Source organism: Stegostoma tigrinum, chromosome 15, assembly GCF_030684315.1.
Source record: "Stegostoma tigrinum isolate sSteTig4 chromosome 15, sSteTig4.hap1, whole genome shotgun sequence".
NCBI lineage: Eukaryota > Metazoa > Chordata > Chondrichthyes > Orectolobiformes > Stegostomatidae > Stegostoma > Stegostoma tigrinum.
The window spans coordinates 44,904,134-44,922,241 of record NC_081368.1 but is presented as its reverse complement, the minus strand read 5'-3'; the positions used below and the strand labels follow the sequence as shown (position 1 = coordinate 44,922,241).

Below are 18,108 nucleotides of genomic sequence, written 5' to 3'. Positions count from 1 at the left end.
CTACTCTTGAAATCTTCCATCAATTTTCTGATGATCATCATCAGTGCTATCAAGTTGTTCTGGCTCAGCAATAACCTGCTTACTACCCAGTTTAGGTTCTGCCAGGGCCACTCAGGTGCAGATCTCCTTGTAGGCAGTGGTGAGCTGCCTACTTGAACCACTGCAGCCCATTTTGGAATAAGTACATGCATGATGTAATTAGAGGGGAATTCCAAGATTTTTGGGAATGTTCATGGCCAGTGACACAAGTGATTGTACTTCTACATCAAGATGGTAAGTGGCTTGGAGGGGAACTCACAAGTGAAACTGTTCCTGTGTATCTGCTGGGCTTGTGCTTGTCCTTCTAGCTAAGTGCTTGTGGATTTGTATGACTCTAAGGATTTTTGGTAAATTTCTGTACTGCAGTTTCTAGATGATACTGCTATACTGCTATACTGCTGCTACAGAGCATTGAGGTGAAGGGAATGGATGCTTGTGGATATGTTACCAATCAATCCGGCTGCTTTGTCCTGGATGTGTCAAGCTGCATTTTTTTCCTTCTTTGTTTTATTTTTGTTAGAGCTCAACCAGGCAAGTCGGGAGTATTCCATTGCACTCTTGACATTTCCTTTTGTAGATGATAGACAGGCTTTGGGAGATCAGGAAGTGAGTTGCCCCCTGAAGGATTCCTTGCTTCTGGCTTGTTCTAGTAGCCACTTTGTGGCCAGTCCAATTAAGCCTTTGGGCAATGGTTATCCCCAGAATGATGTTAGTAAGGAATTCGGTGATGGTAACGCTGTTCAATGTCAAGTGGCAGTGGCTTGATTCTCTCTCTTCTGACTCTGACTTTTTCTTCAGATGTTGCCAGGCCTGCTGAGCTTTTCCAGCAACTTCTGTTTTTGTTCCTGCTTTGTCTCTCATAAGAGATGGTTGTTGTCTGGCACTCATGGCACAAACGCCACTTACAACTTGTCAGCCCAAATTGGAATATTGTCCAGATCTTGCTCTATTTGGACACCGGATGCTTCAGTAATTGAGGAATTGTGAACAGTGCTGTACACTGCAATCATCAGCAAATATCCCCACTTTTGACCTTTTGAATGGAGGGAAGGTCATCAATGAAACAGCTGAAGATGTTTGCACCTCCAGCCACAAACATGGGAAGCTCCTGCAGATCTCTGATAAATGTAACCATCTTCCTTTTGTGCTAGGCATGTCTCTAAACAGTGAAATGTTTTCTTCCTGATTTCCCCCAACTCCCAGTTTTGCCATGCTCCTTGACCATATGATTTGATGAGAGCATTCACTCTCACCTCACCTCTAGAATTTGGCTCTTTTGTTCTTGTTTGAACTAAGGCTGCTAGGAAGTCAGCAGTTGAGTGGCCCCATCAGAAGACAAACTGAGTGCCATAACTTGGGAATTTGTGCCCTGTATGTCCCAAACAACACCATCTTCTGGTTGCCAGCCATTTCATTTCAACTCTATTTCCCCCACCTCCATCAAACCTCTCCCTTGGCGACATGTGCCATCCTGGGCTGGCTTCACTGTCTAAATGAGGCCACACGTAAACTGGAGGAACAACACCTTGTATACGGCCTCGGGAGCTTACAGTCCAGTGGCCTCAATATTAGCGTTCAGCAGTTTCCAAATTTCCCCACTCCTGGCCTCATCCCATGTCCAGCCCTCCCTCTCACTCCCTACATCCTTGACCTGACACAACCTGTTCATCTTCCTTCCCACCTATCCACTCCACCCTGCCCACTGACCAATCTCTACAACACCCCTAACTGCATCCATCTATCATCATCCTTCCTACCTTCCGCAGCCCAATCCCTCTTCCCCCTGTTTCTGAGCTCCCTTCCCCCTCTCCATTCCTGTTGAAGGGCCCAGACCTGAAACATCACGTTTCTTGCTGCTGTGCTGTCTGACCTGCTGTGCTCCTCCACTCCACATTTCATTGACTGACTGAGTGTCAATAAGCTGGGTTTGAGAAATCCACATTTGGATTTCATCCATTCTCTTCCAAATTAATTTGTTTTCCATATGACTATTAATACTACTTTTAATATAATAGCATCGAGAAGTTTTTTGAGTATTGAAATTAAGTTGATTTGGTTTGTAATTGTTGGGATTAACCTTACAACCATTTTTGAACAAGGGATCAGATTTGCTATTCTTTAGCACATCACGAGTCCAGGGAAGATTTAAAGGAAAATTACCAGTGCTATTGTAATATCTAGTCACACTTCCTTCAATACTCTTGGCTGCATTAAATTTAGTGTCCGTGTCTTATCAACTTTAAGCACCAGCAGTCTATGTAAAACCTCTTATTTGTTTTGAATCCTTCTACGGACTGATTTCTCCCCACTACCTCATAAGGGCTTGCACAGTTATACAGAGCTGTGGTAAATTTCTTTCTCAGAATAGTGTCTTTGGAACGGCCTGCCTGAAAAGGTAGTGGAAGTAGAATCTTTAAATTTAATGAAGGAAGAAGAAGATAGCTTCTTGGGGCCGAAAGATAATCAGGAAGAGATGGGAATATGAACTTGAGGTTACAATGCAATCAGCCACAATCTTAATTAACTATCCGAGCAGGCTTGAGTAGCCTAATGTTCCACTTCTCTTAATTTGTACGATTTCCACCATGAGTAGGGCAAGGAGGTTGCTCCCAAATCATTATCTCCTCCTTTGTCCCACCCCCACCATAAGGCTAGAAAAGAGATCAAAATCTATGCTATTGGGACCAATCTGATTCACACCAATTGCCCAGCTAACGGAGGCATCCACCTCTCCAAGGAACAGGTTATTGAATTAGACTATTAGCTATGATGCTGAATGGTACAGCATGGTCAAAGGGCCAAATGGCGGTCTCCTTCTAATTTCTGTCTCTATGAATGCATCTTTCTTGACCATCAAGCCCTGAGGTGGAACTTGCATCAAGTGCTTCTGAATGAGCAGCAAGGATGATGCCATGGAGCACCGTGATGTGCTAAATATATATAATACAAATAGCGAGAGATAGTAGGAACTGCTGATGCTGGAGTCTGAGATAACAAGGTGAAGAGCTGGATGAACGCAACAGGTCAAGCAGCATCAGAGGAGCAGGAGAGCTGATGTTTTGGGTCTTCAGAAATGGGGGAGGAGAAGGGGATTCTGAAATAAATTGGGAGAGATGGGCAGGTGATGGAAGGTGGATAGAGGAGCAGATAGGTGGAGAGAAGACGGACAGGCCAAGGAGGCGGGGATGGAGCCAGTAAAGTTTTGTAGGTAGGAAGTGGAGGTGGGGGTTGGTCAGTGAGGTGGGAGGAGCAGATAGTAGGGGGAAAAGATGGACAGGTCAAGGAAGTGGGGACAAGATGGGCTGGTCTTGGGATGAGGTCGGAGGAGGGGAGATTTTGAAGCTTGTGAAGTCCACATTGAGACCATTGGGCTGCAGGGTTCACAAGCGAAATGAGGTGCTGTTCCTCCAGCCTTTGGGTGGCATCATTGTGGCACTGGAGGAGGCCCAGGATGGATATGTTGCCCTGGGATGGGAGTTAGTGGATTTTGACTGGAAGGTGTAGTTGTTTGTCACAAACTGAGCGTAGGTCTCTGAGCCTCTGCTTGGTTTCCCCAATGTAGAGGAGCCCACATCGGGAATGGCCAATACAATAAACCAAAATAGCATCCACCTTCCATTATCGCCTCCCCTATTGCTAAAGAAGGGCCCAGACTCGAAACATAAGCTTTCCTGCTCCTCTGCTGCCTGGCCTGCTGTGTTCATCCAGCTTTACACTGTGCTATACAATACAAGTAGTATTCTAAAGAACAGTCATGTCAGACTCTTAACTTATTAGTTTCCCTCCTCACTGCTGAGTTTTTCCAGCTCTCCATCTTTATCTCAGCAAGGATCGATATGGATTCAAGCCAAATGGAGGGAAGTGAGACTAGTTTAGTTTGGGATACACGCTCAGCATTGATGAATTGGACTGACGGGTCTGTTTCCGTGCTGTATGACTCTATTACTCTATATGTTCAATTTTTATGGAAGACAAGGCTTCTTTTCACATATTTAAAATTTAATTTTTATTGTTATCTTCCCTGGTGAGATTTTATCCAAAAGGGAATATGATTGGTACATAATATCTAGTCAGATTTTACTAGTTGATGTGTAGACTTTAGTATAAGAACTAGTAGGTCTACTATTTAAATTTGTGTTCCCAATGATAACTGATCCATTAATGTTATTTTAAAAATATCTCTGGCATGCAAAATATCCTTTAATAGCAGTTGTTGGTATTGTTTAATGTACATGTGGATAAAGCAAAACTTAAAAGTTCCACATAACACTGCATAAGGAGGCTCAGCAATTTTTTTTGCCAACTTTTGTTGCAGTGAATCATTTATGGTTCTTTTGCACAACAGTTTATATTATATACATACACACACAATCTAGCAATAGTATCTGAGGTTGTGTGTTCCATGGCTTTTGGCTCTTCAACTGTTTGTGTTGCATCCACAATCAAAGAAACCCACTTACTGTCATAGTCCATGAGGAGTTCGGCAGCCGTCAGCAATTTGGCTCTTTGCTCAGGGTCTAGAATATTGAGTTCGTTCAAATGTGTCTCTTTCAGCTCTTTGAAGTCATCAAGAGTCTGGTAGCCATTAAGCAGCAGAGTGGAGGTATGCTCCTTTTAGAGCAAGGCAAAAAAAAAACAGTTTTTTAACAAAGGGCACTCGAGACTAAGCATCCAAATAAATTTTTGGCTTAATTTGATGAAAATAAATTACCGTTTAAAAGTACCTAAATTAGTCTTTGAAATAATTATGCCTTGGACTGTTAAATAATATCTGGTAATGAATAAGCAGAAATTTCTTCCAATCAATTAAGATCAAAACCATTGTGAAGGAATGATCCGTTGAGGTTTTTCCAGCTTTCTTGTTTCAGAATTTTTAATATCCTCAGTACTTTGCTTTTGAACTATAATATGTTGTGATACTAGATTTAAATAAAACAATTCCCCTGCAACTTATTGTACAATTTTTGCTGAGGTTGTTGTCTGTGTCCTAAAAGTGAGTGAATTGTTTATTTGCATTTGGAGTAGGCAATATCAAAGCTAATTTATAAGCTACTTAACCTGTTGCTTTTTAAATTTGTTGATCACTTACATCGGTTTTAGGCAACATTTTTATTTTTTCAAATCTGATCATTGGGGAAAAATGGTCAAAACTCCAAACGTAGGACTCAACAAAAAGTGCCCACTTCGCAGGAATCCTTGCAAGTTGCTGAAAGCAAAGTGTCCTGGCCTAGAAGGTGGGCTGTTTTATGTTGTGGTGAGCAGCTATGCAGTTCTATATCCTAATTCCCATACTCTATTTAAATTCTCAATATTATAGAGTATATTTATGACAATCTTAAGAGTTCAAGAACATTCTTCAATGAGATGAATCAACAACATGGATACAAATACTTCAAAGTATTACTTTGGCTATCATTTATGGATTCGAGTCACAAGATTTTCAGCAAATACTTTTAAACTAACTCTTCACGGTATTCCCTCAATGTGACATTGTTATTGAAGACTGTCTTGTTTAAATGAAGTCCTAAATCTGTTAGTTCCAGTGTTTCAGATAGATGTTACTCTTCAATGAAAGGTAACTAATTTCTCCTGGTCTCCTGCCCTAAATTACCCTCGCCCCTCAATGTTTTTCTCCTTATTGTACGTGTTACTCGTAGAATTTAATGTGCGAAATATGAGTTCTTTTAAACTGCTGCAACCTATTTTTTCATCCTTTTTTTGTGTTTTTACTTCATACACTTACACTTGCCTTCTCAGACATATCAAATTTTCTTTTAACTAAGTTGAGCTTTGTGCCTAATTCATGTTTTAATTTTGTGAAAAATTCTTATTTTCCCACAGATTCTATTTTTGTGTCCCAATTTATATCAGTTGTTTTCTGTGCACCTAATCAGAATGATCTTTCAAACATTTAAAGGCTGTTACAGGAAGTACAGTTTGTGAAGATATTGCCTGCTGAACATTAATATTGTCTTATTTGTTTTAATTTTTTTAAAAAGACAAATTTTTTACACTGCACATTTCAGTTTTCTTCTACCTGTGTTTTAAAATTACAGTATGATAAAATGTAGTGGCAAAATTTCAAATTTCATTATTTTGCAGCACTTTCCTGAGCTGGGACCAAATTCAGCAGAAGTCCAAGATCTGCTGTCACCTGATGTGACAATTTGGGTGGTCTGGCAGTACCCGGTGGGATAAAGCTGACTCTTTTCTTTCTGTATGTACATAAAACTGTGTGGATGCTAGAAATCTGAAACATAAAATGCTGGAGAAACTTGGCATGTCTGGCAGTATTTGTGGGAGAAAGTTAACATTTCAAGTCCAGTGATTTTTCTTGTACATCCTGATTTAAGCGGATAATGTTTTCCTGTCATCTCAACCCCATTCTTTCCATCCTCTCTGCTGTTATTCCATGCCTAGCACTGCTTCCCCTGCTGATTAGCAGGAAGTTTCTCTAGTGAGTTTTTGGTACAACTCATCTGAGGTTCAACTGAAGGCAGCCATAGTGCCACAAATCCTAATCTTAAATCTTGATAATTCCAAAAAGCATGCATAGCCCTCCTGACGTAAGCATTTTCAATAAACTGTCTCTGTGGTTGGTAAGAAAGTAGTTATAACCACTGATTATTTTTTGATGACCTCTGTCAAATTTTAAATTGTCTTTCATCCCTTTTTCCTTTTTTTTTGTCAGTGTGGGTGCTATTTAAATTTGCATGCCAGTTAAGTGATGAGAGTAACACACCAAAACCATAAAGTCAACATGTCTAAGGTGTGTTTCCAGGTCTGCTGATGCTTTTTAACCAACTTAATTCCACCTGCACTCACTCTTAAATATTAAACCTCCTCTTTTACATATTCCTATGAAAGAACAAATATTAATATGTCTCACCTGTAGATTAATTCTGTCCAATAATTCTTGCAGAGTCTTTGGTTTGGGCCGTTTGTTCTTGGTGAATAACTTTGATTTCCTAGGTTGTTCTACTTCATTTGGTAGAACATTGACATAGATAAATTTAAAGGATCCTACTTTGTTTTTGAGCATGCCAGTCCATGTTCCTACTGGTGGTTTCTCAATGATGTCTATGATATCTCCTTTCTGTTAGTAAAGAGAAAATGGGTTAGCTGGTTGAAAGCCCAAAGATCACACATGTACCATTTCAGAATCTTGCAATTGATGTCTATCGTTTCCTCATCTACACATCTATGTCTGTTTGTAAATGACAATGTTTCAAACCTTTTTGTAGTCTTTGTGATTCTGAATTTGATTACCAAAATAGTGGAATACAAGTTGGAGATTAGAAACTGTTCTGCTTAGATGCTTTCTAATCCTGTGTGTCATCTGAAAGGCACATGGCAGCAAGCGATGATATGCACGAGTTTCAGGGAGACACGTGCTCTAAATGTTTTGAACTAATAGACTAATTATGAAATTTTCAATAAGGTTTTTCATTCATTATTTCCTTTTTCAGAACAGCACTTGCCTTTAATTCTTTTGTCAATCGCTAATCCCTGTGTTGTGGGACGACTTGAAGGATTTGAAAAATACCTTTATCAAGAAATCAAGCCATTACACTGTATGAAGTAGTTTCCCAGAAAACGTAGTAACATCAGTTATAAACTGAAGGTTGTGAGCAGAGGGGCAACAAAGCAACCATTGCCATGAGAGCTCGCACTACAAGAGCTGATTTGACAATCCTGTGGATTTGAGTATTTTTCATTTCTAGCTTCACCCTACTTTACCCACATGCTCTCCTGTCCCTACCAAACTGAAAGCATGTGAGTGTCTAGTATTCGGTCATCAATGACCCTTTTTCGTTGCTGCTTCCAGTTAACAAATCACAAACTTACAGCATAGGGCAAAAGTAAGCCATTTGGCCTTTGAGCCTGCTCTGCCCTTTAGTATGAACATGATTTGATTATTTGGCTCAATATCATGTGACCACTTTCACACCACCCTCCAATCATTTTAGCCCTAAGAACGATATCAGGCTCCTAAATCAGTTTTTGTTGTGAAGATGTTTTGACACGTTCTTCCAAAGATCATTTTTAATTCTCACTGTTTCCAATTCTGTCTTTCTCTGTTTTACTTTTTAAAAGGTCTGTTAGTCACCCTGCAATCAATGCTGTCCTTCAGTCAGCAATTAAGAGATATGACAGTGATATGTGAAGATCCATGTCTGTTTAGCATCTCCAACTTATGCTACTGCATAATCCTTCTAGTTAGGAGAACGTTAGCTCAGTGTATTAATGCATTAGGCAAAGTATATTGTCTGAAACGTGATTCTGCATATTGCAATGTTATTGATCTGAATGTTCCCAGCTGTATCTGCCCTCATCAAAGTTGATTAGGACAGATAGCAAGGCAATGATTAACATTTATTAACTAGGTTGCACATCTGGGCCATATCCCACCTTAAAAGACCACGATGCAGCTGCCTGTGGAAGGGTAGAAGGATGTTGGGTTTGCCAAGAGAAAAGGGCCCTTAATGAGCCTGGCCAAGAATAATCTAATATTTCAAATACCCCTGGAAATTTTTGCTGTTTGTGTGCCCTAACTATAACAAGGATCTATTGCAAAACCTTTGCTATATATTGATTATTTTAATAAAATATCATTCTGATTATAGTGGTGTATAATAAAAAGCAAGACTAGAGAAGAAAACCTCTTTATCTTTGACGTTGGCTCCCAAAATGTGAGGCCTATTCAAATTACTTTTTACTTCATCTGTTACGTTTCACATTATTTGTGTAAATAATTAGTAAAATAATGAAGGTATACCAACAGGATTAATCAACTGTGTGCTGAATATAACCTTCCCATTATTGTATTGTCCAGAGACATTGACGTATTCTCCTGCATTATGATCTTATTGAGTGTTCACATCCTGAGCATGGAGCAGGTCAGGTGCAGTCATACCTTGAGTTTTAAAGACTCCACATCATACGGACTTGGGGTGAAATCTGTATGGACCCTGGCCCGGCCGCAGAATGGTCCAAGGTAAGGAGGAGGTAGGTTGTCCAACTGCACACTGTCCCTGTTGCTGAATTCAGAGTCTGGGGTGCAAGGCTCCCCACCTGTTTCAGAAGCATACATTTCGATCTTTTTGTATCAATACAATGTGAGTCAATGACATAAGAAATGTTATTTGTCTGCCTGTATTCATTCTCATAAGTTAATGGAAGCCTGTACAAAATGTATTTAATGGGTCTTAATTTAAATGTTTTGAAGAAAATCACTCCTCTTAATGCCTACTTGTAGCACAAACCTCTTGGTAATTCAAACATTCTCATTCAATTTCAGGCCAAGGGCCAGATGATGGCTGGGGCAAGAAATCAAACGTCAAACAGAGACTCTCTCTTGGTCTTTTTGAGGATAAGAAAATTGTTCACACACATTTGGTCTGGAATCTTGGGCCAAAAGGGGTGGTTAGATGGCAAGTGGCCATGTGCCATAATTATCCCCCTGAAGTTAACTGCAACCACCAGATTTAATGCAAGCACAGATGAACTGGGCAATTCTGACAATCTGATGTCACTCACTGCTGATACAGAATGTACTTGAACTCATTCTCATCCACCATAATCAGTAATCAATCATTGAAAACAATGGTTGCAATGAGAACTCGCCCTTTTTTCCACTTTCAGATTACTGTTAGGAAATCCATGAACAGGTATTTTTTATTTAACAAAATGCAATTGTGATTTTACTTCCTGACCATCAACAAAGTTTCATATTGGCAAAGTGATAAATTTCAGTGTTAAGATTATCTGCATATCTACAAATTTAAAACTGCTACCTTCACCTAAAGAATATGTTCCAATCTTTCTTTTGCTTTTACCAACTTTTGGAAGTGACTAGATTTTAGTGCAATATCATCCATCATTAGATTGAACAAGGGTTGTTGGTCTTATTCTGCATCATTACTGTCAGCCTATTTATCTAGCACCTCTATGATCTCACCACAGAAGTAGCTGAAAATCTACGAGGCTTCCTTCCAGGCCACCACTGTGCATGCTTGCTTTGCCACTGCTGCATGTTCTAAGCCATTATCTTGTGCACCCATATTGTACTAAACTATACGGCACAGGCCTAATTCTGTCATATTTCAAAAATATCATGGAATGGTTGTGGCACAGAAAGAGGCCAGTTGTAATGTCCATGTTGGCTCTCTGTAAAAGCAATTTGCCTAGCCCTTTCTTTGTCATCCTGCATTTCTTTTCTCTTCAGCAAATAATCTAATTTTCTTCTTAAAAGCCACCCTTCAATCTGCTGCCACCACCGCACTAAGGTTGCGTTCTGAATCCTAACCACTACCTGCAATTAGTGGTCAGGTTTTAGTCCCTTTCCCTAATTGGAACTGTTTTTCTCAATTGCTGTTTGTCTCTGGGCAAAGGCATTGTCCCTAGTGGACTTGTAATGGTCATGTGACCTCTACCTTGTTTACGTTATAGCAAACACCAAGGTGGTGGCAAAGATAGCCACTTGCCCATATGCAGATGGTGCAACTGATGCTGCGTTTCCATGACAGTCTTTTTCCCTAAGTGTAGATTATTCATCATTTGTTGTGCGGGAGTACCATGCAACTTAAGATCAGATAAACTGCATTGGATGATAAACAGTAGATACAACTAATAAATTGCAGTTTCTGCCTCCCTCTCCTTTAAAAGGATCTTCAGAGCAGCTGCAAGCACAAGTTAGGAAATGATGTACCAGGAGGAAAATTGCTGAGACCATTGTCGTTCACCGTTTGCATCTCGCTTTGTTTGTCCCTGCCACCATTCTCTGACTTTGGAATGACAAGACATTTGTTTTTTGTTTCTGTGCAGGCGTTACACCATTTATACAGCTTTTTGCTTTAGTTTTTGGCAGTAATTAAAACACATTTACATGAAATAATCCAGCCTCCCTCCCTGCCCCCTTTCCTCTGTGATTTTTCAAATCACCATGTGATTTCCTCGATTCTTATTTTTAGCAGTACAGCCACAGTATCCACATTCCTGGTGATTGTTCTTGTGAATCCTTTCAGCCCTCTTTCCCCCTCATGCTTTTAGGTGCTTGGTTCCAAGCTGACTTGGTTTTATAAGTCCAGAGCCATACAATGGTTTGAATTATATCAGCTGAATGGAATGTCAAAATCGAAAGAGCAGGACACGCTGCTGCACTTGCTGATAGTAGGATCTGCTTGGCAATTTTACTGCAGACTGTCTGCTGCCCATTTAAGAGCTAGGAACTCTGAAACCTCAGCAATGCCAGCTGGACAGGTGGTCGTTATTCAGGAACTTAATGGAATTTGAGCCTGCAGCATACAGTGAATTTGAAAAAAATATGTGGGATCAAGGGTCTGAGGAAAGACTGTTGGGAATTTGATACAAAAATAAATTGCTGGAGAAACTCAGCAGGTCTGGCACCATCTGTGGAGAGAAAGTGGGGTAGACGATTTGAGTACAGTGAGTCGTCTTCAGAACCTCTGGGACGTTGTTGATGGCACGGGTGTTGTCTTATGTGACCATGTGCCTCCTTTACCATGTGAGGCCACCACCTGCCCCCAATATTGGGTGTCTGTCTCCATTTTAGTGGCAAGTAATATTCACACCACACAAATAACAGGCAATGACCATCTCCAATAACAGCCAATTTAACCACTGCTCCTTGACATTCACTGGTATTACCATCAATGACTGGCCTACTATCACCATGCTGGGGTTACTGTTGACCACTGACTCAGTTGCAGCTGCTGTGTAAATACGACGGTTACAAGCGCAGATCAGATGCTAGGAATACCGTGGTGAGTAACTAACCTCCTGACTCTCCAGAGCCTATCTATCATCCACATAGCACAAATCAGGAGTGTGATGGAATACTCCTCACCAGCCTGGATGTATGCAGCTCCAAGAACGTTGAAGAAGTTTGGGGCATAGTCAGAACTGCAGATGCTGGAGAATCTGAGATAACAAGATGCAGAGCTGGATGAACACAGCAGGCCAAGCAGCATCAGAAGAGCAGGAAGGCTGGTGTTTCAGACCTAGACCCTCCTGCAGAAAAAAAATCCCGATGGAGGGTCTAGGCCTGGAACGTCAGCCTTCTTGCTCCTCTGGTGCCGCATGGCCTGCTATGTTCAACCAGCTCTACACCTTGTTATTTCAATAAGTTTAGCATCATCCAGGACAATGCAGACTTGATTAGCACCACACCCACTCCATCTAGCTCTAATGCTGTTTGGAACAGTGTAAACCATCTACAAGATGCACTGCAGAAAGTCACCAAACATCTTTAGACAACACCTTCCAAAACCTCAACCACTTCCATTTAGACATACAAGGGCAGCAGATATATGGGAACACCATTTCCTTCAAGCCACTCACCATTTTGACTTGGAAATATATCACTATACCTTCACTGTTGCTGTGTCAAAATCCTAGAACTCCCTCAATAGCAGCATTGTGGGTCAACCTACAGCAAGTGAATTGCACCAGTTCAAAAAGATAGCTTACCACCTCCTTGTCAAAGGCAACTAGAGATGGGTAATAATTAATGGCCAATCAGCAATGCCCACATCCAACAAGTGAATTAAAAAAATATAGCTGGTGTCTTGTCCGCATAGTGAGAAGAAATCTCTGTCTCCGTTACATCTATTCTGATGACGCCGATTTCCACTGGGCTGCTTCTGACATCGCAGCTTCTTACCTTGACGGAGGAATCCCCCAACGTCGTGGTTTTCAGGACCTTCTGCCACGTGCAACCTATCTTCAATATTTCTGTCCACAACACTTCCCTATCTTCCTAGAAAAATGACAGGTCCCAGTTGTCCTCACTTTCCACCCCACTACACCCACATTCCAAGGATAATCTTCTTGTATACCATCTACATCCAGCAGGATGTCACCACCAAAAACATCTTCCCCTCTCTGCTACTGTCAGCACATTTCCTCTGCCACCCTGGTCCGCTCCTCCATCACTCCGAATGTTTCCTCACTTCCCTAGCACTCCTTCCAATTCAATCGCAGGAGTTGTAACAGTTGCCCATTCACTTCCTCCCTCATTATTATCCAAAGCCTCAGACACACCTTCTAGGTGAAGCAATGTTTCACTTGTCCTTCTTTTAATTTAGTCTATTACATTCACTGCTTGCATTTCAGTCTCCTTAACATGGAGATACTAAGAGCAGATTGGGTGACGGTTATGCGGAACCTCTCCATTCTGTCCACAGGAATGACCCTGCCTTCCCAGTTTCTTTGCATTCAATAAATGACCTTGCTCTGATGCTAACATTTCTGTCTTTGGGCCAACTGGAATGTTCGAACAAAGCGCAACAGAAGCTCAAGGACCAACAGCCCATTTTCAACTTAAGCATATTAGCCTTGAGATCTCAATATTGATTTCAATAGATTCAGAAACTGACTACGTTATATCTGTTCCCCATTTTTCTTGCATTCTTGCCCTTCCCCCACAGTCATGTTGTGTTTGTGTTTTGTTTCTTTTGTATTTTATCAAAAGGGTCAATTCTCCCATTCACATCTTCATTTACACCCATTTTACATCTGTTGCTTTTTCCACTATTAACACTAACTTTGACTTTTGCACTGGGCCCCTACATCATTTGACAGTTGCTCTTTCTTTGAGCCTGTGAAAATTACAAAAATTGCTGTTTTCCAACACCTTTCTGTTCTGGAGAAGAAGCATACCAGACTCAACATTAACAATGTTTCTCTTTCCACAAATGCTTCCAGACCTTTCAGGCTCTCCAACATTTTCTGTTTTGTTCCTTCAGGGTGGACAGCCAATCTATTTTGGATGCCTGTAATTTAACTTGTGTCCCTGCAATTTTACTGGTTGCTGCATTTTATAGCCTGTCGCCTGGGCTTTTGTTAATATTCATTCTGATGTCTTTAAGTCAGAGACATGTGGATATAAATACAAGATAACAAGGTGTAGAGCCGGATGAACACAATAGGTCAGGCAGCATCAGAGGAGCAGGAAAGCTGATGTTTTGGGTTTAGATCCTTCCTAAGCAAAAAAAGGATCTAGACCCGAAACATTTGCTTTCCTGCTCCTTTGATGCTGCCTGACCTGTTGTGTTCATCCGGCTCTACACCTTCCTATCTCAGAGCCTCCAGCATTGGCAGTTCCTACTATCTCTGGATATAAATACAATTAGTTTATTTATTTTTTTAATAGAGACATAGAGCAGAAATTTACAAGGGTGGGGACAACTTCTACACCCAGAGCCCCTCAAAGCTGAAGGTTAACTCATCCAGTGATGCCTGCCAAGAAATCAAATGTGCAGAGGGTGGATTACATTGATTAATTTAGTTTGCTATCTACATGGAACAAATGTGGGAGACATGACTTACAGGTTCAGAGCAGAAATCTTCACTTTAGTCATGCACTGTTATTATATTGTGAGATATTGAGTGGGAGCATCATGAAATTAAAATGTGAGGACTACTTATCGGGATTTATTTTGGAACTGCTACATCGGAGAATTTTGAAGGCAAGACCCTAAATTTGTAAAACGTACCTTGCTGAACACAATCTTTGAAAAAAAATCAATGTATAACTGATCACCAAATCAAACCTTCAACTCTTTTAATTTATAACAACATAGAATGTACTTTGGAATCAGCTCTCCAGATGTTTACATACAGTAGGTCAGGATTTTCTCTCATGTAAATGTTTTAGGGTAATAAGATTATCACATCTTCCTGAAACCACTTGCTCAAGATAAATCAGATTAAATTTAATGAATTTATAATATTTTGAAACGGTTACTAGATTTAAAAATAAAGAACATAGACAACTTACAATTTCAATAAAATTTCAAGTTGTTATTACAAAAGCTAAGGATCAACTGAGGTGGGTCTCACATCATTAATTTGATTCTGAATCTTAATCATATTTATGAAACATTTATTTGCTTCCAAGTAAAAGTATTAATCATTTCTAAAGTCTTTCCCTAATGACCAAATTTCAATAATTCATTTTTGGCTCAGTTTTAGTAAAGTTTTGTTAGTGAATTTTCAGTATAGCAACCTTTGTAAACAACAATCCGATATGACTTGAAGGAAATATTCATTAGTTTCTTTCTCACAATTTTATAGTCCTCAGTCTGTTGTTACTATTATTTATTGTTGTTACTTACTGCTCGAAGCTTGTCTGCTGAGTGGACTGTTGAGATTCTCTTCTGATTCACTGGGTGAGTGTGATATGCCATCTCCTAGTCGCAGATACGTGAGCTCATCAGGTGTCATGGGAGACATGGGGCTTTCTTCACCACTTTCACTCTGAAGGAAGAAATGAGACAACAGATCAATATGTGAATTTCATTTCTCGTATTTGAATACTTTTTAATTCAGCTGTTGATTTGTGTTATTTTGTGATTAAATTTACAACCTGTCGTTGCTTGTAACTAACTCTTAATTTCATCTAATAGTTTTGCCTCCAAATCCTGAACTCCATTCCAATTGTTGTTTACTTTTTCTTTTACAGAATTTTCTGAAATACTTAAGCCCTCCTTTAAGTGGCTTCAACCTGTGTTCCTTTCGTCCATCAGACTTCACTGTCAGTGGGATGGTGGCTCAGCGCTTACCACTGCTGCCTCACAGGGCCAGGAACCCGGGTTCAATCCCACTCTTGGGCGACTATCTGTGTGGAGTTTGCACATTCTCCCAGTGTCTGCGTAGGTTTCTTCCAGTGCTCCAGTTTCCTCCCACAGTCCAAAGATGTGCAGGTTCGGTGGATTGGCCATGATAAATTGCACATGGTGTCCAAGGATGTGTAGATTAGGTGGGTTATAGGGGAATGGGTCTGAGTGGGATGCTCTGTTGTGTGGGCTTCTTGGGCCAAAGGGCCTGTTTCCACATTGTGGGGATTCTATGAAGTACTACAGCAGAGAAACTCAGCAAGGACGGGCCCAATTAATCCGCCTAGGCTAATAAAGTGTGAGGCTGGATGAACACAGCAGGCCCAGCAGCATCTCAGGAGCACAAAAGCTGACGTTTCGGGCCTAGACCCTTCATCAGAGATGGGGATGGGGAGAGGGTTCTGGAATAAATAGGGAGAGAGGGGGAAGCAGACCGAAGATGGAGAGAAAAGATGATAGGTGGAGAGAGTATAGGTGGTGAGGTGGGGAGGGGATAGGTCAGTCCAGGGAAGACGGACAGGTCAAGGAGGTGGGATGAGGGTAGTAGGTAGGAGATGGAGGTGCGGCTTGAGGTGGGAGGCAGAGACAGGCTGGACTGGTTTTGGGATGCAGTGGGTGGAGGGGAAGAGCTGGGCTGGTTGTGTGGTGCAGTGGGGGGAGGGGATGAACTGGGCTGGTTTTGGGATGCGGTGGGGGAAGGGGAGATTTTGAAGCTGGTGAAGTCCACATTGATACCATTGGGCTGCAGGGTTCCCAAACAGAATATGAGTTGCTGTTCCTGAAACCTTCAGGTGGCATCATTGTGGCACTGCAGGAGGCCCATGATGGACATGTCATCTAAAGAATGGGAGGGGGAGTGGAAATGGTTTGCGACTGGGAGGTGCAGTTGTTTATTGCAAACTGAGCGGAGGTGTTCTGCAAAGCGGTCCCCAAGCCTCCGCTTGGTTTCCCCAATGTAGAGGAAGCCACACCTGGTAGAATGGATGCAGTATACCACATTGGCAGATGTGCAGGTGAACCTCTGCTTAATATGGAAAGTCATCTTGGGGCCAGGGATAGGGGTGAGGGAGGAGGTGTGGGGGCAAGTGTAGCATTTCCTGTGGTTGCAGGGGAAGGTGCCGGGTTTGGTGGGGTTGGAGGGCAGTGTGGAGCGAACAAGGGAGTCACGGAGAGATTGGTCTCTCTGGAAAGCAGACAAGGGTGGGGATGGAAAAATGTCTTGGGTGGGGGGGTCGGATTGTAGATGGCGGAAGTGTCGGTGGATGTTGCGTTGTAACCGGAGGTTGGTGGGATGGTATGTGAGAATGAGGGGGATCCTCTTGGGCGGTTGTGGCGGGGGCGGGGTTTGAGGGATGTGTTGTGGGAAATGCGGGAGACGCGGTCATGGGCATTCTCGACCACTGTGGGGGGAAAAGTGTGGTCCTTGAAGAACTTGGACATCTGGGATGTGCAGGAGTGGAATGCCTCATCTTGGGAGCAGATGCGGCGGAGGCGGAGGAATTGGGAATAGGGGATGGAATTTTTGCAGGAGGATGGGTAGGAGGAGGTGTATTCTAGGTAGCTGTGGGAGTCGGTGGGCTTGAAATGGACCACCCACACCCTCCACCTCCTCCAGGACTTCCAATTCCCTGGCCTCCAACACCTCATTTTCACCATGGATGTCCAGTCCCTATACACCTGTATTCCGCATGCAGATGGCCTCAAGGACCTCCGCTTCTTCCTGTCCTGCAGGCCCGACCAGTCCCCCTCCACCGACACCCTCATCTGCCTAGCCGAACTCGTCTTCACCCTCAACAACTTCTCTTTCGATTCCTCCCACTTCATACAGACAAAGGGGGTGGCCATGGGCACCCGCATGGGCCCCAGCTATGCCTGCCTCCTTGTAGGTTACGTGGAACAGTCCCTCTTCCGCACCTACACAGGCCCCAAACCCCACCTCTTCCTCTGTTACATTGATGACTGTATCGGCGCCGCCTCTTGCTCCCCAGAGGAGCTCGAACAGTTCATCCACTTCACCAACACCTTCCACCCCAACCTTCAGTTCACCTGGGCCATCTCCAGCACATCCCTCACATTCCTGGACCTCTCGGTCGCCATCTCAGGCAACCAGCTTGTAACTGATGTCCATTTCATTTATTTTAATCCCATTGTCTCATAGCTTTGAGATAGTGTAAACTTCAGAACTTAACAACTGTTCATGGATTGAAAGAATCAGTAATAACTCTTTCTGGAATAAACTGTTAAGTGGCAAGAACAAATTGTTACGAAGGTATTAAAAGCAACATGGTAATTTTTCATCCCTGGGAAGGAGAAGAAGCAACACAAACTGTTTCCTGGGAGAGAGGAGGTAACATTGTTTCTGCAGGCACTCTTAGTACCCATTTGTCATGAGGCAGCAGGTTATTAAACAATGTCCTGAAGTAAAGGG

General features: G+C 42.0%; 1 protein-coding gene across 2 annotated transcripts in view; it reads right to left on the bottom strand.

Annotated features, from left to right (window-relative positions):
- Positions 1-18,108, bottom strand: part of sash3 (SAM and SH3 domain containing 3) — a 68,047-nt gene that overhangs the window by 3,063 nt on the left and 46,876 nt on the right. For both annotated transcript variants that reach the window (XM_048544059.1, XM_048544058.2), the window contains exons 4-7: positions 15,180-15,321; positions 8,957-9,114; positions 6,929-7,135; positions 4,500-4,650 (exon numbers count right to left, since the gene is read on the bottom strand). In XM_048544059.1, the coding sequence (XP_048400016.1) occupies positions 4,500-4,650; positions 6,929-7,135; positions 8,957-9,114; positions 15,180-15,321 (658 nt within the window). The remainder of the gene's footprint in view (positions 1-4,499; positions 4,651-6,928; positions 7,136-8,956; positions 9,115-15,179; positions 15,322-18,108) is intronic.